Consider the following 24,149-nt stretch of genomic DNA (forward strand, 5'->3'; position numbering starts at 1 on the left):
TCAGCCAGGGGTATCCAAGGACCAGAGGAACATGGGAAGACGGCAGAATGAAGAATGAAATCATCTCAGAATGATTCCCCGACAACTGCATCTTAACCGGGTTCAGTCCTCATCGTGATACGTGCCAGACTACTGCCGTTCAGAGTGGTCGCTCAATGGCTTCCGGCAATTGCTCCTTGGAAAGCCCCAGCTGTTCCACCAACTCGGCATCAAGAAAGCTTCCATCGGCACCTGAATCGATAAAAGCGTTAATCGCTAAGCTCTGATTCCTGTTCACAAGGGTAGCCGGGAAACGGGGTCTGACAGAGGTACTGAGAGGTTGAAACTGGCTCGCTAAAAGTCCTCCCAACTTTAGCGAGCCGGGCAGTTTGACGACCGCCGGGAACAAGTGGAGATGTAATGTCCCGAGCTACCACAGTAGAGGCAGCAGTTGGTCTTACGTCTATGTTGACGCTCCTCCTTGGTTAACCCGTGCCGCCCCACTTGCATGGGTTCAGAATCGGGAGAGAGGACCTCTCCACTAATCCTTTGTGGTGGAGAATGATCGACGTGTTCTGGTCCACCACCCGACCCGACTGGGAACTGAGAAGCTGATCGATTGGACGGACCCCATTGCTTCTCCCTCCTTCGCTCTCGGACTCGATTATCCACCCGAATAGACAAGGCTACCAAGCTGTCCAGGTCACTAGGCTCGGATAGGAGATCAACTCATCCTTGAGCTGCTCCGACAGACCCTGGTAAAAGGCCGCTTGCAGAGACTCCTCGTTCCACCCACTCTCCACAGCCAACGTCTTGAACTCGATCACGAAGTCGGCCACGCCATGCGAGTTCCTTGGTGAAGCGAAAACAGGCGCCTAGCTGCGTCCCTCCCTCGGACGGAATGGTTGAAGAGCTTCCTCATCTCGGCCGTGAACCCCTGGTATGAAGCCATGCAGGGGTCTTGTCGTTCCCAAACGGCTGAAGCCCACTCCAGCGCTCGACCACGCAGCAACGCAATCACAAAGGCTATCCTAGCCTTGTCTGTGGCATAAGAGTAGGGCTGTAGATCGAACACTAATCCACACTGCATAAGGAAGGAACGGCATCTTCCCAGCTCCCCTCATATCTATCCGGCGTCGGAACCTTGGGCTCACGGAAGGACACAGCTCCAGAAGCGGCAGGCGAGATGGGTGAAACCGGTAGTGGATCCTCCACCGGAAACTTGCGTTGGTTCTGGACCTCCGTCAGACCGGGTAGAAAGGTTCCGAACTGACAACGCGATCTCCTGTAGTACCGTGCTATGATGGCCCAACATCTTCTCCTGATGGGTAATGGCATGGCGAACAGAGTCCAGGTCCGCTGGGTTCATTACTGGCCGGATCGTTCTGTCACGAGTTGCTAAGCCAGAACCCAGAAGCAGACCAGGACAAGGTAAGTTGAAACGAAGGTGAGTGTTTATTACAAATTCAAGAGTGATGCTGAATAATCCAGGGAACAGAGCGGGCGGCGTTGATTAGTTGTTGGGGGGTGCAGTGGTTGATCCCATCCTGGGTCGGCAGCCGCCACCACCAGGCAGAGGTTGGATGAAGGTTCCGGACGGGTGACTGCAGATGGAACAAAACGGGGGTAAGTAAGCAACCAACCAACAAGGTGCAAAAACAACAAAACTAACGCTAGGCTCTAAGACTGTACTCTGGTAAACCTATGTTCATGGCTACCATCCGGCAGGGACTGGATGTTGGGCCAGAGCCTAAGAAGGGTGATGATCAGGACCAGGTGTGCAGATTGCTGATGGGATGCAGGTGCGGAAATCAAGAGAGCTCCCCGGAGCGTTCCCGAACCCTCGGGAAACTGGAGATCACGAACAGAAAAACTAGTCACCAGACAGGACCCGACTCAGACTGCCGGGATCGTTACACCACCAGTGCAGAGCTTGCTCAGGAATGGCAGCGGGCAGGTGTGAGTGCAACTGCACGCACAGTGAGGCAAAGATTTTTGGAGGATGGCCTGGTGTCAAGAAGGGCAGCAAAGAAGCCACTTCTCTCCAGGAAAAACATCAGGGACAGACTGATATTCTGCAAAAGGTACAGGGATTGGACTGCTGAGGACTGGGATAAAGTCATTTTCTCTGATTAATCCCCTTTCCGATTGTTTGGGGCATCCGGAAAAGACAAGGTGAGAGCTACCATCAGTCCTGTGTCATGCCAACAGTAAAGCATCCTGAGACCATTCATGTGTGGGGTTGCTTCTCAGCCAAGGGAGTGGGCTCACTCACAATTTTGCCTAAGAACACAGCCATGAATAAAGAATGGTACCAACACATCGTCTGAGAGCAACTTCTCCCAATCATACAAGAACAGTTTGGTGACGACCAATGCCTTTTCCAGCATGATGGAGCACCTTGCCATAAGGCAAAAGTGATAACTAAGTGGCTCGGGGAACAAAACATCGAGATTTTGGGTCCATGGCCAGGAAACTCCCCAGACCTTAATCCCATTGAGAACTTGTGGTTGATCCTCAAGAAGCGGGTGGACAAACAAAAACCCACAAATTCTGACAAACTCCAAGCATTGATTATGCAAGAATGGGCTGCCATCAGTCAGGATGTGGCCCAGAAGTTAATTGACAGCATGCCAGAGCAGATTGCAGAGGTCTTGAAAAAGAAGGGTCAACACTGCAAATATTGACTCTTTGCATAAACTTAATGTAATTGTAAATAAAAGTATTTGACACTTATGGAATGCTTGTAATTATACTTCAGTATACCATAGCAACATCTGACAAAAATATCTCATAACACTGAAGCAGCGAACTTTGTGAAGACCAATACTTGTGTCATTCTCAAAAACATTTGACCACGACTGTACACAAAATAATACCCCATAATGATCAAGCGAAAACAGGTTTTTATAAATTTTTACTTAAGTATTCAGACACTTTGCTATGAGACTCGAAATTGAGCTCAGGTGCATCCTGTTTCCATTGATCATCCTTGAGATGTTTCTACAACTTGATTGGAGTCCACCTGTGGTAAATTCAATTGATTGGACATGATTTGAAAAGGAATCTAAGACAGGATTGTGTCGAGGCACAGATCTGGGGAAGGGTACCAAAAAATGTCTGCAGCATTGAAGGTCCACAAGAACACAGTGGCCTCCATAATTCTTAAATGGAAGAAGTTTGGAACCACCAAGACTCTTCCTAGAGCTGGCCGCCCGGCCAAACTGAGCAATCGGGAGAGTTGGCCTTGGTCAGGGAGGTGACCAAGAACCCGATGGTCAGTCTGACAGATTTCTAGAGTTCCTCTGTGGAGACGGGAGAATCTTCCAGAAGGACAACAATCTCTGCAGCACTCCACCAATCAGGCCTTTATGGTAGCGTGGCCAAACGGAAGCCACTCCTCAGTAAAAGGCACATGACAAGCCCGCTTGGAGTTTGCCAAAAGGCACCTAAAGAATCTCAGACCATGAGACACAAGATAATCTGGTCTGATGAAACCAAGATTGAACTCTTTGGCCTGAATGCCAAGCGTCACGTCTGCAGGAAACCTGGCACCATCCCTACGGTGAAGCATAGTGTTGGCAGCATCATGCTGTGGGGTTGACCTTTGCCAGATCTGTGCCTCAACACAATCCTGTCTCGGAGCTCTACGAACAATTCCTTCGACCTCATGGCTTGGTCTTTGTGCTGACACTGTCAACTGTGGGACCTTATATAGACAGGTGTGTGCCTTTCCAAATCATGTCCAATCAATTGAATTTACCACAGGTGGACTCCAATCAAGTTGTAGAAACAGGATGATCAATGGAAACAGGATGCACCTGAGCTAAATTTTTTGTCTGATAGCAAAGGTTTTGAACACTTATGTAAATAAGGTATCTGTTTTATTTTTAATACATTTGCAAAAATTCTAAAAGCCTGTTTTTGCTTCGTCATTATGGGGTATTGTGTGTAGATTGATGAGGATAAAAAAAATATATATCCATTGTTGAATAAGGCTGTAACTTAACAAAATGTGGAAAAAGTCAAGGGGTCTGAATACTTTCCGAATGCACTGTATCTTGATGCTACTCTCTCTACCCAATCTACTAGCTCAGCTGCTGTCTCAGAGCAGATCAGACAGTGGCCATAATGGTCTCTAATAACACAGGTCTGGAGCCAGGAGACAGACATGGTGTTAGTACCTGAACTGCGATCAAATATTAATCAAACCCTTGCAAATACTTTAAAGGGATAGCGTTTTTCTACTTACCCAGAGTCAGATTAACTCATGGATAAAAATGTTATGTCTTGGCGTGCAGTTTGGAGATAATTGAAGTTAGCATATTGTTAGCTTAGTGCAATTTGCTGGAAGTCTGCAGCTACAATAGCCAGCTCCTCTCAAAACCAGAGAACTAGACCTTCTAGCTATTCCAAAGTTGGGTGGTTAGCACTTTGTACTCTATTAATACAAAAAAACGATGGTTTACGTGAAATATTAGCTTTTGTCTTAAACCGAAAAAGACAGGAAATTCAAAAGCTAATTTGACCTATGCAATAACAAGGCTTTTCAGCATAAGCAGCTTGACTAGTGCTAGAGTACTGTATCTTTATTGATCTACTGTACTTCAACAACAGATGTACTCACATTGTATGTGTTGATTAGGATTCAAACCTTCTCTCAAACAGCCTAATACTTACTCTTAGAGTAGATTTACCCCATTAATGTACTTGGTCATGTAAACATGTTTTTTCATGTAAGACATAATCCCATTTCACTCATTTAAACATTATGTGGAGGTTTTCCTGGATATAGATTAATCCTAGTCCTGGACTAAAAACCAAGATCAATGGAAAATCTCCAGCCAAAATTATTTATAGTCCAGGACTAGGTGTAATCTGTGTCCTCGAAACCACTCCTTAACCCTACATTTGTCCAAGGCTAACACATAAGCCTAATAAGATGGGAAATGGACAAGGTTGTTGACAGCTTTTGAACATATTTTGAAGCTATACATAGATTTTGTTCCTGTTATAAACAATGGAGTAATGTAACCTTATATTTTGGGTTATGATAGGGTAAGACAGTTACGCTATGCTCTTGAGACATTTATAAGTTATAGTATTTAAAGCAGAGGCGGCACCACAGGTTAAAAAGTGGTGTGGCAAAATGTGTACGCGTCTTTCCTTGGGCCTGGAGTTTTTCCTGATGTCATGACCTGGTCAGGTAAAACTCCTATTCATAGGCTATGACAGGGTCCAACGCTAACTTTTTTTCTCACTAGCACAACCGGGGCCATTTGGCAAAAATCTAGTTTTTAAAGCATTGGAGTGTTGCAGGGCCTATAGGTTTGGCATGCTTTCTCACTATATGCAGATATTAATAGGCTATTTATAATGAAACAATTAATTTAAAAAATGTTGGGTGCTTTTATTTGTCCTATTTCACACATGGTGTGTATTAATACTTATGTGTGAATTGAAAATGTGTTTTTTGCATGTCCCAACTCTCCCAGAGACACCCTCGGACAGTGTGGTCACAGCCAGGGTCTGCCACTATTAACAGCAAACTGGAGCAATTAAGGTTAAGTGCCTTGCTCAAGGGCACATCAACAGATGTTTCACCTTGTCGGTTTATGGATTTTAAAAAGTAACCATTCGGTTACTGGCACAACGATCTAACTGCAAGGCTACCTGCTGCTACCTTTGCGTATTCTGAAGCTGTTTAATAGAATTTAGCAATGCATGTCATTACTATATTCTTAAGAATTGCATTGTATTAATTGCATTCATTATGGTTTGTAAAGTACACTACAGTATATATGCAAAAGTAAGTGGACATCCCTTCAAATTAGTGGATTCAGCTATTTCAGCCACACCCGTTGCTGACAGGTGTAAAATAAATTGCACAGCCATGCGATCTCCATAGACAAACCTTAGCAGTAGAATGTCCTTACTGAAGAGCTGTGACTTTCAACGTGGCACCGTCATAGGATGCCACCATTCCAACAAGTCAGTTCCGCGACTCCTCGATGGACACAGACGATTTATGCATTTCACCACCGGGAATAGTAAGTGTGGAAACTGACTTGCTAAAGTCGATAAATGATAAACTGGGCACACTTGAACTAGTCAGTAAAGATATAATGGAGTTGAAGGCTTGAGATGAATGAGACGAAAAAGCTGCGACAATGGAGAAAGAAACAAACAGGCTAAAAGGTACAGTCAATACGATTGAAACGGACATTAAAGAACTTTGCTAATGCCAGAGCCCATGTGTGTCTGCGAGCAGGAGTTGTGACAGAGAGAGCATTCAATTCTGTACAGATATGGGATATACATTTTAAAATAAATATATTTTATTTATTTATTGTCCTATCATGATGGAACGGTCCCCAACGCTATACCCTAGACACCCACCTGAGCGACCACATACAGTGGGGAAAAAAAGTATTTAGTCAGCCACCAATTGTGCAAGTTATCCCACTTAAAAAGATGAGAGAGGCCTGTAATTTTCATCATAGGTACACGTCAACTATGACAGACAAATTGAGATGAAAAAAAATCCAGAAAATCACATTGTAGGATTTTTTATGAATTTATTTGCAAATGATGGTGGAAAATAAGTATTTGGTCACCTACAAACAAGCAAGATTTCTGGCTCTCACAGACCTGTAACTTCTTCTTTAAGAGGCTCCTCTGTCCTCCACTCGTTACCTGTATTATGGCACCTGTTTGAACTTGTTATCAGTATAAAATACACCTGTCCACAACCTCAAACAGTCACACTCCAAACTCCACTATGGCCAAGACCAAAGAGCTGTCAAAGGACACTAGAAACAAAATTGTAGACCTGCACCAGGCTGGGAAGACTGAATCTGCAATAGGTAAGCAGCTTGGTTTGAAGAAATCAACTGTGGGAGCAATATTAGGAAATGGAAGACATACAAGACCACTGATAATCTCCCTCGATCTGGGGTGCCACGCAAGATCTCACCCTGTGGGGTCAAAATGATCACAAGAACGGTGAGCAAAAATCCCAGAACCACACGGGGGGACCTAGTGAATGACCTGCAGAGAGCTGGGACCAAAGTAACAAAGCCTACCATCAGTAACACACTACGCCTCCAGGGACTCAAATCCTGCAGTGGCAGACGTGTCCCCCTGCTTAAGCCAGTACATGTCCAGGCCCGTCTGAAGTTTGCTAGAGTGCATTTGGATGATCCAGAAGAGGATTGGGAGAATGTCATATGGTCAGATGAAACCAAAATAGAACTTTTTGGTAAAAGCTCAACTCGTCGTGTTTGGAGGACAAAGAATCCTTTGTTGCATCCAAAGAACACCATACCTACTGTGAAGCATGGGGTGGAAACATCATGCTTTGGGGCTGTTTTTCTGCGAAGGGACCAGGACGACTGATCCGTGTAAAGGAAATAATGAATGGGGCCATGTATCGTGAGATTTTTAGTGAAAACCTCCTTCCATCAGCAAGGGCATTGAAGATGAAACGTGGCTGGGTCTTTCAGCATGACAATGATTCCAAACACACCGCCCGGGCAACGAAGGAGTGGCTTCGTAAGAAGCATTTCAAGGTCCTGGAGTGGCCTAGCCAGTCTCCAGATCTCAACCCCATAGAAAATCTTTGGAGGGAGTTGAAAGTCTGTGTTGCCCAGCGACAGCCCCAAAACATCACTGCTCTAGAGGAGATCTGCATGGAGGAATGGGCCAAAATACCAGCAACAGTGTGTGAAAACCTTGTGAAGACTTACAGAAAACTTTTGACCTGTTTCATTGCCAACAAAGGGTATATAACAAAGTATTGAGAAACTTTTGTTATTGACCAAATACTTATTTTCCACCATAATTTGCAAATCAATTCATTAAAAATCCTACAATGTGATTTTCTGTATCTTTTTTCCTCATTTTGTCTGTCATAGTTGACGTGTACCTATGATGAAAATTACAGGCCTCTCTAATCTTTTTAAGTGGGAGAACTTGCACAATTGGTGGCTGACTAAATACTTTTTTCCCCACTGTACACTAAGGAGAAGTCCTTATGTGCTTTATAGGCCTACTGCAAGAAGCCTATACGCAGCAAAAACAGAAAGATACATGCGGTCAGAGACACACTAAAGCAGCACCGCCCAATCAAGATTCTGAGCCTGCCTGGCAGGGTTGGTCCTACAAAGCCAAAGCCCCTCGATGGGTAAGCATAATATACAAGGAATTTCTCAAAGCTGCTAATGAGAACCTTGACAACTTTAGCTGGTGGGGATTCCGGTGGGGTGCCCCCACCCAGGTAGTGGGAGTGCTGGCACTGGGGACGGGGTCACACTCTGACAAACAGAAAGGGGGCAAATTAAATAATAATAAGGTCTGACTGCACAGAGCTGCTTGGGAAAATGGTCACAAAGGGGGACCAGCGTGTATGTGTTTCAGGGTAGGGGGGTGTATCTGAGCGCCATCAGCTAGGACTTGACATTGGTTAATCAAATCTCCCCATTCTTGCTCAATTTTGCATGCCTTCTCAAACAGCTACAACTGTATATGCATTCGCACATCAAGATCTTTCTTGAGTTAGTCTCGGGAATGGAACAAATGTTTAACATCTGAGCTTGTGGTTGTTTGTGGGGGGAGGGTGAGGAGTGTGTATGAGTGTCTGTGTGTGTGTGTGTGTGTGTGTGTGTGTGTGTGTGTGTGTGTGTGTGTGTGTGTGTGTGTGTGTGTGTGTGTGTTATGTATCCCACATCTGTTGCTATAGGGTAATGATGTTACGGACAATATAGGATGAATCACAATAATTGTTTGCTAAACCTATAATTGCTTGCCAAAAAATGTAATTTTTATAATGGCAATCCTGGTTATATGTAACAATCCTTCGCATGAACTGCCTAAATTATTATGCATATTATTTGTTAATTGTGGAAATTAAGATCCGCAAGATTTTTGTTATTTACAGTACCAGCCAAAAGTTTGGACACACCTGCTTATTCAAGGGTTTTTCTTTATTTTTACTATTTTCTACATTGTAGAATAATAGTGAAGACATCAAAACCATGAAATAACACATATGGAATCAAGTAGTAACCAAAAGAGTAGACACCCTTTGCCTTTATGACAGCTTTGCACACTCTTGGCATGATGCTTCCACCACCATGCTTCACCGTAGGGATGATGCCCGATTTCCTCCAGACGTGACACTTGGCATTCAGGCCAAAGAGTTCAATCTTTGTTTCATCAGACCAAAGAATCTTGTTTCTCATTGTCTGAGAGTCCTTTAGGTGCCTTTTGGCAAACTCTAATCGGGCTGTCGTGCCTTTTACTGAGGAGTGGCATCCGTCTGGCCACGCTACCATAAAGGGCTAATTGGTGGAGTGCTGCAGAGATGGTTGTCCTCCTGGAAAGTTCTCCCATCTCCACAGAGGAACTCTGGAGCTCTGTCAGAGTGACCATCGGGTTCTTGGTCACCTCCCTGACCAAGGCCCTTCTCCCCCAAGTGCTCAGTTTGGCCGGGCAGTCAGCTCTAGGAAGAGTCTTGGTGGTTTAAACTTCTTCCATTTAAGAATGATGGAGGTCACTCTTATTGGGGACCTTCAATGCTGCAGACATTCTTTGGTACCCTTCCCCAGATCTGTGCCTTGACACAATCCTGTCTCGGGGCTCTATGGACAATTCCTTCAACCTCATGGCTTGGTTTTTGCTCTGATATGTACTGTCAACTGTGGGATCAACAGGTGTTTGCCTTTCCAAATCATGTTCAATCAATTGAATTTACCACATGTGGACTCCAATCAAGTTGTAGAAACATCTCAAGGATGATCAATGGTAACAGGATGCATCTGAGCTCAATTTCGAGTCTCATAGCAAAGGATCTGAATACTTATGTAAATTATAATTTTAATTTGCTAAAATTTATAAAAACCTGTTCTCGCTTTGTCATTATGGGGTATTGTGTGTAGATTGATTAGTATGTTTTATTTATTTAATCTATTTTAGAATAAGGCTGTAACATAACAAAATGTGGGAAAAGTCAAAGGGTCTGAATACTTATCTGAATGCACTGTTCTTTTTCCTATCTAGTTAATGTTATCAACCAGAGAGACATTCAAGTCTTAGCTACGATTCCTAGCTAGTTGTCTACTGCTAGTTGTAAACAGCCATGTTGACTTCCTATTTTAAAAGGCCTTGATGAGTAGAATAACTATCTAGCTAGCTAATTAACGTTAGTATTTAAAACCATCCAGTCCTATGATTGAATGTCTATCATTTACAAAGCGTTATTTGTTTCAGTGTAGATCTGCTAATGTTTTTTTTTTACCACATTTTCTAGACCAAGAATATCCACCTGTAATCTGCCAATACATTTGAAAGTACAGTACAACCCCAATCAAAGTAAGTACAGAATAACATATTTTTTGTACATTTACCCTTTTCTCAATATTGTAATAGCATGATGTTCTACTGGAAACCTGCCTTTATCTCCCTCCAATGCGACACCCCCAGATGTGAGCACGCTTTAAGAAGGTTCTGGAGGAGGTGACCCGCTTCACTACTCGCTACATTCCTAATTACTGATTGGTTTGTTAATTGTTTGTAGATAGTGTTAGTGTATGGTTGATTTACAGTTAAAGTTGAAGTCGGATGTTTACATACACCTTAGCCAAATACATTTAACTCAGTTTTTCACAATTCATGACATTTAATCCTAGTAAACATTCCCTGTCTTATGTCAGTTAGGATCACCACTTTATTTTAATAATGTGAAATGTCAGAATAATAGTTTATTTATTTCAGCTTTTATTTATTTCATCACATTCCCAGTGGGTCAGAAGTTTACATATAATCATAGTATTTGGTAGCATTGCCTTATTTGTTTCGGGTAGCCTTCCACAAGCTTCCCACAATAAGTTGGGTGAATTTTGGCCCATTCCTCCTGACAGAGCTGGTGTAACTGAGTCAGGTTTGTAGGCCTCCTTGCTTGCACACGCTTTTTCAGTTCTGCCCACAAATGTTCTATAGGATTGAGGTCAGGGCTTTGTGATGGCCACTCCAATACCTTGACTTTGTTGTCCTTAAGCCATTTTGCCACAACTTTGGAAGTCTGCTTGGGGTCATTGTCCATTTGGAAGACCCATTTGCGACCAAGCTTTAACTTCCTGACTGATGTCTTGAGATGTTGCTTTAATATATCCACATAATTTTCCTTCCTCATGATGCCATCTATTTTGTGAAGTGCACCAATCCCTCCTGCAGCAAAGCACCCCCACAGCATGATGCTGCCACCCCCGTGCTTCACGGTTGGGATGGTGTTCTTCGGTTTGCAAATACCCCCTTTTTCCTCCAAACATAATGATGGTCATTATGGCCAAACAGTTCTATTTTTGTTTCATCAGACCAGAGGACATTTCTCCAAAAACTACGATCTTTGTCCGCATGTGCAGTTGCAAACCGTAGTCTGGCTTTTTTATGGGGGTTTTGGAGCAGTGGCTTCTTCCTTGCTGAGCCGCCTTACAGGTTATGTTGATATAGGACTCGTTTTACTGTGGATATAGATACTTTTGTACCTGTTTCCTCCAGCATCTTCACAAGGTCCTTTGCTGTTGTTCTGGGATTGATTTGCACTTATCGCACCAAAGTACGTTAATCTCTAGGAGAGCGGTATGACGGCTGCGTGGTCCCATGGTGTTTATACTTGAATACTATTGTTTGTACAGTTAAACGTGGTACCTTCAGATGTTTGGAAATTCCTCCCAAGGATGAACCAGACTTGTGGAGGTCTACAATTTGTTTTCTGAGGTCTTGGCTGATTTCTTTTGATTTTCCCATGATGTCAAGCAAAGAGACACTGAGTTTGAAGGTAGGCCTTGAAATACCTCCACAGGTACACCTCCAATTGACTCAAATTATGTCAATTAGTCTATCAGAAGCTTCTAAAGCCATGACATTTTTTTCTGGAATTTTCCAAGCTGTTTAAAGGCACAGTCAACTTAGTGTATGTAAACTTCTGACCCACTGGAATTTTGATACAGTGAATTATAAGTGAAATAATCTGTCTGTAAACATTTGTTCGAAAAATTACTTGCGTCATGCACAAAGTAGATGTCCTAACCGACTGAAAACAAGTTTTAATATATTTTGTTCAAAATAAATTTGTGGAGTGGTTGAAAAACGAGTTTTAATGACTTCAACCTAAGTGTATGTAAACTTTCGACGTCAACTTTATACAGTGAGGGAAAAAAGTATTTGATCCCCTGCTGATTTTGTTTGTTTGCCCACTGACAAAGAAGGAATCAGCCCAGAAGTACACGGGAGGATCTTGTCAATGATCTCAAGGCAGCTGGGACCATAGTCACCAAGAAAACAATAGGTAACACACTACGCCGTGAAGGACTGAAATTCTGCAGCGCCCGCAAGGTCCCCCTGTTCAAGAAAGCACATATACATGCCTGTCTGAAGTTTGCCAATGAACATCTGAATGATTCAGAGGAGAACTGGGTGAAAGTGTTGTGGTCAGATGAGACCAAAATCGAGCTCTTTGGCATCAACTCAACTCGCCGTGTTTGGAGGAGGAGGAATGCTGCCTATGACCCCAAGAACACCATTCCCACCGTCAAACATGGAGGTGGAAACATTATGCTTTGGGGGTGTTTTTCTGCTAAGGGGACAGGACAACCTCACCGCATCAAAGGGACGATGGACGGGGCCATGTACCGTCAAATCTTGGGTGAGAACCTCCTTCCCTCAGCCAGGGCATTGAAAAAGGCAACAAAGGAGTGGCTCAAGAAGAAGCACATTAAGGTCCTGGAGTGGCCTAGCCAGTCTCCAGACCTTAATCCCATAGAACATCTGTGGAGGGAGCTGAAGGTTCGAGTCGCCAAACATCAGCCTCGAAACCTTAATGACTTGGAGAAGATCTGCAAAGAGGAGTGGGACAAAATCCGTCCTGAGATGTGTGCAAACCTGGTGGCAAACTACAAGAAACGTCTGACCTCTGTGATTGCCAACAAGGGTTTTGTCACCAAGTACTAAGTCATGTTTTGCAGAGGGGTCAAATACATATTTCCCTCATTAAAATGCAAATCAATTTATAACATTTTTGACATGCGTTTTTCTGGATTTGTTTGTTGTTATTCTGTCTCTCACTGCTCAAATAAACCTACCATTAAAATTATAGACTGATCATTCCATTGTCAGTGGGCAAACGTTCAAAATCAGCAGGGGATCAAATACTTTTTTCCCTCACTCTATCTATCTATATATATATATATATATACACATACACATATACACACACACATCTATGAATTTGAGTGGTTACATTTCTCCAGCCCCATCACTTAGCTTTTTAGCGAAACTGGCAGTGAAAAATGCTTTGTCATTATTTGAATTTAGGATTCTAGCTTTAAATCCCGAAACATGTCACTACGACTCAATTCATCACTACTGGGACAAGAAAATGTGCTTACCCTAAGCCAGGGTTTCTGAAACTTGGTCCTCTGGACCCCAAGGGGTGCACGTTTTGTTTTTTTGCCCTAGCACAACACAACTGATTCAAATAATAAACTAATCATCAAGCTTTGATAATTTGATTCAGCTGTGTAGTGCAATGGAGGTTCCTCAGGGGAGGAAGCGGAGGATCATCCTCCGTAAATTGAAGAAAAATGTAAATAGTGAAACATTTAAAAAGTTATCCTTTTTAGATACAACTATAACTGCTAAACTATTTTTACTGTACTGTATGATTGTAGCGGGTTTACTAACACGCTAGTTCTAGTAGCTTAGTCGACTATGATGTTATAATATTGTTGACAACAAAGTAGGCTGTGTGTAGCGGTTATGATATGAAGGTTTGGCTTGGAAAGGTTTTTTCGCCCCGTCACAGACAGCTGATGTGTTGTGCAATGATGACATTTATATTTACATTTTAGTCATTTAGTTAGTGAGTGCATACATTTTCATACTGGCCCCCCGTGGGAAACGAACCCACAACCCTGGCGTTGCAAGTGCCATGCTCTACCAACTGAGCTACACAGGGCCACAAGTGAAGGGAAAAGGTGAGAGGAAGAGAGTGTGTAGATGCGAGAATAAATTATACAAAGATCAAAGGATGATGCTGTATGTATGTGGCTGCTATGAAGGTGAACTGTGTTTGCGTAGGATCAGGGGTGTATTAATTCCGCCGATTCTGTTGAACATTTTTTCTTAAACGGAACAAAACGGGGATAAACATAGCTGAATTTGTCCAATAGAAATTCTCATTTGTAACTAATGATTACACCCTAGATCAGCTAGATGCAGGCAAGAGTGTGCAAGGGCGTGTTGAATATGTCAATGTCTGTCATTCATAGGCTAGGTTGTAGCAACCTCATGATGGGTATAGGGAAAATTCGAGTATCATGTAGTAGCCTAAACCTATCAATGTTACATTGAGCTGGGTGAATGGGATATGAATGACAGTCATCAAATATTCTGTAATAGAAATAAGGCCATGCTCATAAAAGAATGTGCTGTCCTCCCTCATCTTAAACGGCACCGACCACCACTGGTGTAGTGATAGGGTAAGAACCAAAACGTTCAGCCCTTGTGGTCCCGAGGACGAGTTTGGGAAAGTCTACCCTAAGCACTTTAAACACTGCATAAAAATAAAGTTGTGCAGTGTAAAGGACTTTATTTATGCTTTATCAGTGATAAACAGTTAAATATAAATGAAAACATGCATGTATTATGTGTAACTATTTGTCATATTAAATTATTTTCATGGTTGCAAAGGCGAGGGATGCAAATGCCCTGTGTGTGTGCGCGTACCTATCATCGCGTCTGTAATTTCTATAATGTATTGTTGACAAGTATATATGAACCTATAATATTTTGATTATAATTGTTTTAAATGCAGTTCCTCTTGGAAGGATTTTCTCAGAAGTACACATTTCATTCATCCACCGTGGGCTCAAGTCAACACAGTGGCCAGACAACAGGACAGAATGAGGCAGTTGATAGAATCTCGTTTCTTATGTTTCTCAGTAAAATTAACACATTTATAAAAGATTGATTACTATATATAGCTATGAATATAACTGACCAACCACCCAACTTTGGAGTAGTTAAGTCTATTTCCCTGGTTTTGAGAGGAGCTGGCTACTGTACCTGGAGACTTCCAGCAATTGCGCTAAGCTAAAGATATGCTAACTTCAATTATTTCCAAACTGCATGCAGACATACAAATGGTATCCATGAGTTCATCTGACTCTGGGTAAGTAGAAAAATGACCTTGATCTAAAAATGTCCCAGTATGCCTTTAACTGTGATTGATTGAGATTGCTTGGCACAATTAAATCAATGGCATAGTCACCAAAAGTGCCAAACCCCAACCATTTGACAGACTCAAGCAAACGCTCAAAGTAATTTTGTAAGATTCCAGTCAATATTTGAACCCAGGTCTGACTATTACAGCAGGAAGAAAACACAGCCAATACTAAAACTACAACTCTGTCTCTGGCTTTCCTTTATAGGTTCTTCCTTCCCCCCAAGACTGATAATCTACATTTACAGCAAGCTCCCTAATTACACAGGCTGATTAGTAGAGATGCTATTTTGAAAATGTGTATTTGGAGCGAGAGAAATTGACACAAAAGAGGAGTGCATGGTGGAGAGGTGGGCAGAGCCCCAGCGTGTTTCGCCTTTTGTTTCCAGTCAAGCATAGTTTCCATGGCAACCTGCTGCCGGAGACAGAGCTGAGAGTGGAAGGGTACACGCCCCTCTCTCTGAAAGAGGATGGCCAACATGAGTGTGTGTGTGTGTGTGCATGCGTGCGTGCATGTGTGAGAGGGAGAGAGGGAGACAGACAGACAGAGACACAGAGAGAGAGACAGCTGTTCTCCCATCATTCTGCTGATCCTACACTTCAACACAGTCTAGTTCAGAGAACGTATACAGGAACAATTCCCAAAGAGACATTATGAAGATGACTTCTTGAGCCCATCCATCTACGAACTTGAAGAGCCTAACCAAACCTTGTAAACCAACATGTATACAAATAGGATCAAGACTAATAATGAATGAAACAAATTGCACCTAATATAGTGACACTTAGGGACGCTTACGTGTCTGCAACACAGTGCAGATACATAAAGAATGGATGTCACATTCTACAAAGAAGCACAATAGTGTGGAGCTGTGGTCCAGTGGTAACACTCCCGGCTCTATGCACATGTGTGACCCCTGCAGGAGACCGGGGTTCAATCTACAGTTGCGCTGTGTCTCTTCCTCATCTATCTCCCACTGTTTTTAATCTGTCTGTCAGCAAAGCATAAAAATACAAAACGAGTGTGACTCTCCATAAAAATATAACAATAGTGTGTCTATTAAGGGGGCAGGTTGTGTAATCCTACAAAGCAGTACATGAGTGTGCGTTCAACTATGTGTTAGTGTGCCTGTAGTGAAAGGACAGTACAGTACTTTGGCTCGCTCTGCATTGCTTTTCCAACCAGAAAAACAGTTTGTTTACATTTTAGTCATTTACCAGACGCTCTTATCCAGAGCGACTTACAGTTAGTGAGTGCATACATTTTCATACTGGCCCCCCGTGGGAAACGAACCCACAACCCTGGCGTTGCAAGTGCCATGCTCTACCAACTGAGCTACAGGGGACTATTGCATAAGTACTACCAAACCCAATGACTCTACAGTACAGTGCAATGTTCTGTCTGTATCACGCATAAAACAAACACACACACACACACACACACACACACACAGTGACAGTACAGTACAATGCAATGCTCTGTGTGCCTCATGTTCTGGCTGTATCACTACAGTGACTGTGTCTGCCCCACCCAAAGCTGACCCCGATTCCACTGATCTCTTCTCACACACTGGGTGGAGCTGTTGATGTTGCTGTTAGTGTGTTCTCAATGTACACTGCCAGCCATTTTCAATATCGGTCTCCACCCTATTATGCAAGCCTTGTTTTTCCTCTCCTTCGTCCTCTCTCCTCTTCCAGAGAGCAGACACCCAGCGTTTAAAACGTCCGTCTCAGCGGACCCTCCCAATTACCCAATGTGTGTGTGTGTGTGTGTGTGTGTGTAAATGGGAGGGTCCGAGAGGGAGTGACAGACAGCAACCTCAGATAAACAAGGTTCTTTGACAACAATCTGCTCCCCAGTATACAGCTCCAGTCCACTTGACAGAAACACCCAAAGTCACTGGTGGTTTAAACACGCCGACTGTAAAACCACACCCAAAACAGAAGGTTCAGTCAGGGCCACACCAGCCAAGTCTTGCACACACACATACAAGCATGCACACAGGCATTCATGCACTCACGCACACATGAACATAAATTACACACAAACGTTCTCTCTCTCTCTTGCTCTGTCTTTACCCCATTTAACCTGAAAACATTCCTCCTAACTTCTCAAAGACAAAACAATTAGAAGACAACATTTGTTAAAACAGCAGTAACAGTTGCAATTTTTTTTTTACTGAAGAACATTCAGTCTTGTACAGTCGTGGTCAAAAGTTTTGAGAATGACAAGTATTGGTCTTCACAAAGTTCGCTGCTTCAGTGTTTTTAGATATTTTGGTCAGATGTTACTATGGTATACTGAAGTATAATTACAAGCATTCCATAAGTGTCAAAGGCTTTTATTGACAATTACATTAAGTTTACGCTAAGAGTCAATATTTGCAGTGTTGACCCTTCTTTTTCAAGACCTCTGCAATCCGCCCTGGCATGCTGTCAATTAACTTATGTTTTCTTTGTGCTGATTTGCTTTAACTCGCAGTGGTTCTAAATGAGTAGTTTAGTAAGTCAGGGATCATCAACAAAATTCAGCCGTGGAACGGTTTTTCTTGAGCGGATGTCATGGGGCTGGAACATAATTACAAATCATTTGTAGACTGCAAATTGACCGCAAGAAGCCCAAACAGATATAATATTTGACTAAAACATAATCATTTCAAACCTTGCTTACATTTGTATACGATCACATACTGTATATCTCTCTAATATGCGTGGGAATACTTTGGAAAATATTTTGAAAATTAAAATCACTGAGCTGATTTGCTGGTGTTTTTACAGTTTTTTATATCCAACAAGCCCGGCTTGGCTCCCCCAGTGATTTTACCCACACACCGCTAATGACAAGCAGGTACTCTCCATTTGACAAGGAGCAGAAGTCAACACTCACTTCAGTCCATGGGGCAGCTGGGAGTGGAGTCATTTGAAGAGGTGCATGGAATGGCATGTTGGTCACTGCCTGGCATGCAATACAGGTTTTGATGAAGTCCTCAACTCTCTGATCAATATTAGGAAACCATACTTTTTCACGAAGGAGCTTTGTTGTCTTTACAACTCCTTTGATGGACTTCACGGGCAATCTCTATTACCCGGCACTGTAGTGCTGCTGTTATGACAAGTGTATTTCCCCTGAACAGCAGATTGGTTACAGTCAGTTCAGATTTCTTATTGTGTAGGCAGCGTAGTTGAGACTGTTGGGTTGGAGATAGGTCAGCTGTGTGTTCCAGAAGTGTGTGCCACTGTCCTGTTCTAACACCATTGATGACTGAGTAGACATGGGTCAGACTGTGTTGCTGCTTGGATTTCAGCCAGTGTCATAGCACGCAGAACATTGTGCTTGACCACAAAGCGGACATGAGCTTCTGCTAGCTCTGAGGCATGATTGTCGTTGGGCCCCTGCTCTGGGACTGGGTGTCTGGAGAAGTTATCAGCTCGGTTGCCAGATCCAGCCTTGTAGACAACAGAGAACGTGAAGTTTTGAAGTTTCAGCAACCATCGTTCTATTCTTGGAGGAGGGGAGGACGAGGGCTTGTTGAAAGATAGGCACAAGCTGCTTGTGCCTAGTAATGACAGTGAAGGTGTGTCTCACTAAGTAGAGCTGAAGATGAAAGCAACCCCAGATGATGCCCAGTGCCTCCCTCTCCATCTGTGAATAGCATCACTCCACGTGTGCATTTTTCCATCCGAACCAGTCTGGGTTAAGACTGCGCCAAGACCCACTGGGCTGGCATCCACCACGATTTCAGTGTCTTTTGTTTGATCTAAGTAGTCAATGAATAACACTGCTGAGTCTGTTTTTCAGCAAATTTTTTAGTACCCTAAAATGATCCCAGTTGGTCTTTTTTTGTGAGTTCTCTGAGGGGTTGTTTCCTGGTGGCCAGGTCTGGAATGAAGAGCCCATAGTTAGTCACAAGGCCTAAGAAGCTCTGGATTTCTTCAGGGTTCTGAGGAGCTGTGGTCTGTTTGATTGCTGCAACCTTTTGGGGTCTGCAGAAAACACATAGCACTGTTGTTTTGTTGAACTCACACATGGCAGCATTGACAGTCAAGTTGCAGTTCCGTAGCCGTGTGAGGACTTTCTCTAAACGCTCATCATGTTCTAGTTGAGTTGAGCCACAAACCAGTATGTCATCGCTAATGTTCAGAACACCTGGGATCGTGTTTTGAAAGATTTCCGCAGCTGAGGATATCCCAAAGTTGAGGTGTTTGTAGCGCCACAGGCCACCATGAGTTGTGAAAGTGGTGATGTAGAGGATGCAGCTCAAGTTGGTGGTACCCCGCTGTCTGGTCGAGTTTTGGGAAGACTTTTGCACTATTAAGGTCTGCTATCATGTCGTCAACCATTGGCGTGAGGTGCCTCTCACGTTTGACAGCCTGATTTGTACGTCTCATATCCACACACACTCTGATTTTGCCAGGTTGCTTTGGTTTGGGAACTACAACTATGGGTGAGACCCAGGGCCATTTGCAGGGCACTCTCCTTGGTGAAATATCGAAAAGTTGCTCCCCACCACAGTGGAGTAGCATGGCACGTTTCCATGCATGATCTTTGATGTTCAACGCTAACAGGATATTTTCTTAACATTTCAGCCACTTCTCCCAGTTTGTGGCTAATATGTTTTTAGCTTGATAGCTAGCTGGAAAAGTTTGTGGCTAGCTGACGTTTCCATAATTAGTCAGAATAAACTAATGAAAGACAATGTAAGGGTTCAAACTAAATCCACTAAATCATTGTCACCATTTGTGGTGTAGCTGTTCTTAGTAATAAGAGGGGAATCTTACTGTAAGGAATATGTTAAACTTATTTTCCTTCTGTCCCGTACTATGATATTGTATATCCTGTTTCTCTCTCCGGGTATCTCTCCCATAGCCCATAACTCTTGTGCGCTCTTAAGGCCAAAATCTAATTTTTGTATCTACCTATGAATTTTTTGATAAAAAAAAAATTTATTCAGTAATATTAATAATTTCAAAAAGTAAACAAATGTATAAAACTTGATGACAATTTATATTTTCTTTGGTTTATCATACTACCATCAACATTTTCATGAATTTTAACCACTTTAAATGGACATATATCAGTAATTTCAAAGCCTACATTAAATAACACTTAATTTAAAAGCCAATTAAATAAAGAATGTTACAAACTGGACTATATTTATTAACTTACTTTGAAGAGATGGTGATTGTGTCTAAATAAGCATTTGGCAGTCTAAATTCAGTGTACTTGTCTGTAGTCCGTTCCTGCAGTCAAATGACCTAGAGGCCTTATGAGTGGAATGTTATTAATTTATATATATATATATATATATATATATATATATATATATATATACATATATATACATACATATATATATACATACAGTGGGGAAAAAAAGTATTTAGTCAGCCACCAATTGTGCAAGTTCTCCCACTTAAAAAGATGAGAGAGGCCTGTAATTTTCATCATAGGTACACGTCAACTATGACAGACAAAATGAGAAGAAAAAAATCCAGAAAATGACATTGTAGGATTTTTAAAGAATTTATTTGCAAATTATATGGTGGAAAATAAGTATTTGGTCAATAACAAAAGTTTCTCAATACTTTGTTATATACCATTTGTTGGCAATGACACAGGTCAAATGTTTTCTGTAAGTCTTCACAAGGTTTTCACACACTGTTGCTGGTATTTTGGCCCATTCCTCCATGCAGATCTCCTCTAGAGCAGTGATGTTTTGGGGCTGTCGCTGGGCAACACGGACTTTCAACTCCCTCCAAAGATTTTCTATGGGGTTGAGATCTGGAGACTGGCTAGGCCACTCCAGGACCTTGAAATGCTTCTTACGAAGCCACTCCTTCGTTGCCCGGGCGGTGTGTTTGGGATCATTGTCATGCTGAAAGACCCAGCCACGTTTCATCTTCAATGCCCTTGCTGATGGAAGGAGGTTTTCACTAAAAATCTCACGATACATGGCCCCATTCATTATTTCCTTTACACGGATCAGTCGTCCTGGTCCCTTTGCAGAAAAACAGCCCCAAAGCATGATGTTTCCACCCCCATGCTTCACAGTATGTATGGTGTTCTTTGGATGCAACTCAGCATTCTTTGTCCTCCAAACACGACGAGTTGAGTTTTTACCAAAAAGTTATATTTTGGTTTCATCTGACCATATGACATTATCCCAATCCTCTTCTGGATCATCCAAATGCACTCTAGCAAACTTCAGACGGGCCTGGACATGTACTGGCTTAAGCAGGGGGACACGTCTGGCACTGCAGGATTTGAGTCCCTGGCGGCGTAGTTTGTTACTGATGGTAGGCTTTGTTACTTTGGTCCCAGCTCTCTGCAGGTCATTCACTAGGTCCCCCCGTGTGGTTCTGGGATTTTTGCTCACCGTTCTTGTGATCATTTTGACCCCACGGGGTGAGATCTTGCGTGGAGCCCCAGATCGAGGGAGATTATCAGTGGTCTTGTATGTCTTCCATTTCCTAATAATTGCTCCCACAGTTGATTTCTTCAAACCAAGCTGCTTACCTATTGCAGATTCAGTCTTCCCAGAATGGTGCAGGTCTACAATTTTGTTTCTGGTGTCCTTTGACAGCTCTTTGGTCTTGGCCAAAGTGGAGTTTGGAGTGTGACTGTTTGAGGTTGTGGACAGGTGTCTTTTATACTGATAACAAGTTCAAACAGGTGCCATTAACACAGGTAACGAGTGGAGGACAGAGGAGCCTCTTAAAGAAGAAGTTCCAGGTCTGTGAGAGCCAGAAATCTTGCTTGTTTGTAGGTGACCAAATACTTATTTTCCACCATCATTTGCAAATAAATTCATTAAAAATCCTACAATGTGATTTTCTGGAAAAAAAATTATCAATTTGTCTGTCATAGTTGACGTGTACCTATGATGAAAATTACAGGCCTCTCTCATCTTTTTAAGTGGGAGAACTTGCACAATTGGTGGCTGACTAAATACTTTTTTCCCCCACTGTATGTATGTATGTATGTATGTATGTATGTATATATATATATATATATATACACACACATATATAGTAAAAATAAGGAATAACCCTTGAATGAGTAGGTGTGTCCAAACTTTTGACTGGTACTGTATATATAGTACCAGTCAAAAGTTTGGACACACCTAAGGAGTGGCCACACAAAATATTGACACTTTGGCCTCAATTTTGACATTTTCACTTAGGGGTGTACTCACTTTTGTTGCCAGCGGTTTAGACATGAATGGCTGTGTGTTGTGTTATTTTGAGGGGACAGCAAATTTACACTGTTATACAAGCTGTACACTCACTACTTTACATTGTAGCAAAGTGTCATTTCTTCAGTGTTGTCACATGAAAAGATATACTCAAATATTTAGAGAGAGAGAGACAGACAGAGAGACAGAGAGACAGAGAGACAGAGAGACAGACAGACCAAGCCTGCTTTTTGTCTCACCTTTGCTATGGTGGCTCTTATGATTATCCAGCAGAGGTAGCATGATGGCATTGTTGTGAAGGCTGGAGGGCGAGCGCACGGCTGTGGTGTACATGAGGGGCAGTGACTGTACCACCACAGGGATACGATGCAGGTGGTGGCCCCCCATCTTTCCCCCTACTCCTCCTCCTATGCCCTGTACCCCTCCCAGGTTCAGGGGGCTGGAGGGTGGCTGCGGCACAGGGTGCAGGATGTGCAAAAACTGCTGCTGATGATGATGATGACCCTGGACACCGGCTCCAGGGGCCACCAGGGGCCCGGGTGTGAGCACGGACGAGGCGGATGTGATGACAGATGGAGAGGAGGATGACGATGATAAAGAAGAAATGGAGGACGGAGAGAAAGCAGAAGTGACAGGAGAAGCGGTGTAGGTGATGGAGGGGGGTGAGGGGCGGGGTTTGTTGATTGACAGGTCGACAGGCTCGGTCTGCGTCTGGAAATGAGGGTCGTGGGAGAGCAGGTCCTCAGGAGGTTCAGGTTTGACTTTGCTCAGGAGGAGGGGGACAGCGTCCATCGTGGGGTAGCGGTGTACTTTGGGGGACTAGAGAGGAGAAGAGAGACACAAATCAGATCAAATGACTCAACCTCTATATTAGTCATGTGATGTTTGTGCCTTTGGTATGCATCCCACAAAACCCTGCCAAGGGAGACACACTTTTGGCCTTTGGGGGATTGAGGGAGGAAAAGAGACGTGTCAAAACATCCATGTTCTCTATGATCTACATATAATTATTTGTTTGTCTAAATGCAGTGCCTTCAGAAAGTATTTATCCACGTTGACTTATTCCACATTTTGTTGTGTTAAGGATTGCAAATTTCAGTCAATTTTGCTGCCGACTAACCGACCCTCATTAAATCGGTCAACAAACGGTTAAATATTTTCCAAACAGTAATATGATGTGACCAACAGAAAATACTATTAGAGATCTGTATATAATGACACAACTCTTATTTTTCCACCCTAACAATGAGAGTCGGCCCAAGGCGGGAAGGCAAGCGACAAGCTTAGGCCCAAAATAAGCCCATAGAAATATATTGGGCTTATTTTGGACAGATTTTGGTGATAGTGAAACCTCTTGCTTTGCCTCTTCCTCTCTGATACTATGCATGCACTGGACATTTTTCACTAACCGCTTAATGGAAACCTGCAACAATAGCAAGCCTATCATCTTACAGTTTAAAAGGCTATAGCCTATTATTGAACATGCAACTCCTGTAATGAAGCAGCTAATAAAATGTAATTTTCAAACATTTGCCAAAATACAATTCGCGGACAACACCATTCTAAACCTAATGCGAGCAGCTGTGACAGAGATTAAAATCTCTGTTAGAAATTTTGAAAGAGGGGGAATCTAATACCAACAACTATGATGGGTTGCTAATATTACTAAGATTGTGCCTTTGCCTTCTGGACTA

The 24,149-nt window shown here is 42.8% G+C and overlaps 1 protein-coding gene across 1 annotated transcript in view; it reads right to left on the reverse strand.

The window, feature by feature from the left end:
- klf12b (Kruppel-like factor 12b) overlaps positions 1-24,149 on the reverse strand; it is a 201,524-nt gene that overhangs the window by 56,830 nt on the left and 120,545 nt on the right. The window contains exon 3 of the mRNA XM_041844004.2: positions 22,695-23,274. Within this exon, the coding sequence (XP_041699938.2) occupies positions 22,695-23,274 (580 nt within the window). The remainder of the gene's footprint in view (positions 1-22,694; positions 23,275-24,149) is intronic.

This window comes from Coregonus clupeaformis, chromosome 23 (assembly GCF_020615455.1).
Source record: "Coregonus clupeaformis isolate EN_2021a chromosome 23, ASM2061545v1, whole genome shotgun sequence".
Classification (NCBI taxonomy): Eukaryota; Metazoa; Chordata; class Actinopteri; order Salmoniformes; family Salmonidae; genus Coregonus; species Coregonus clupeaformis.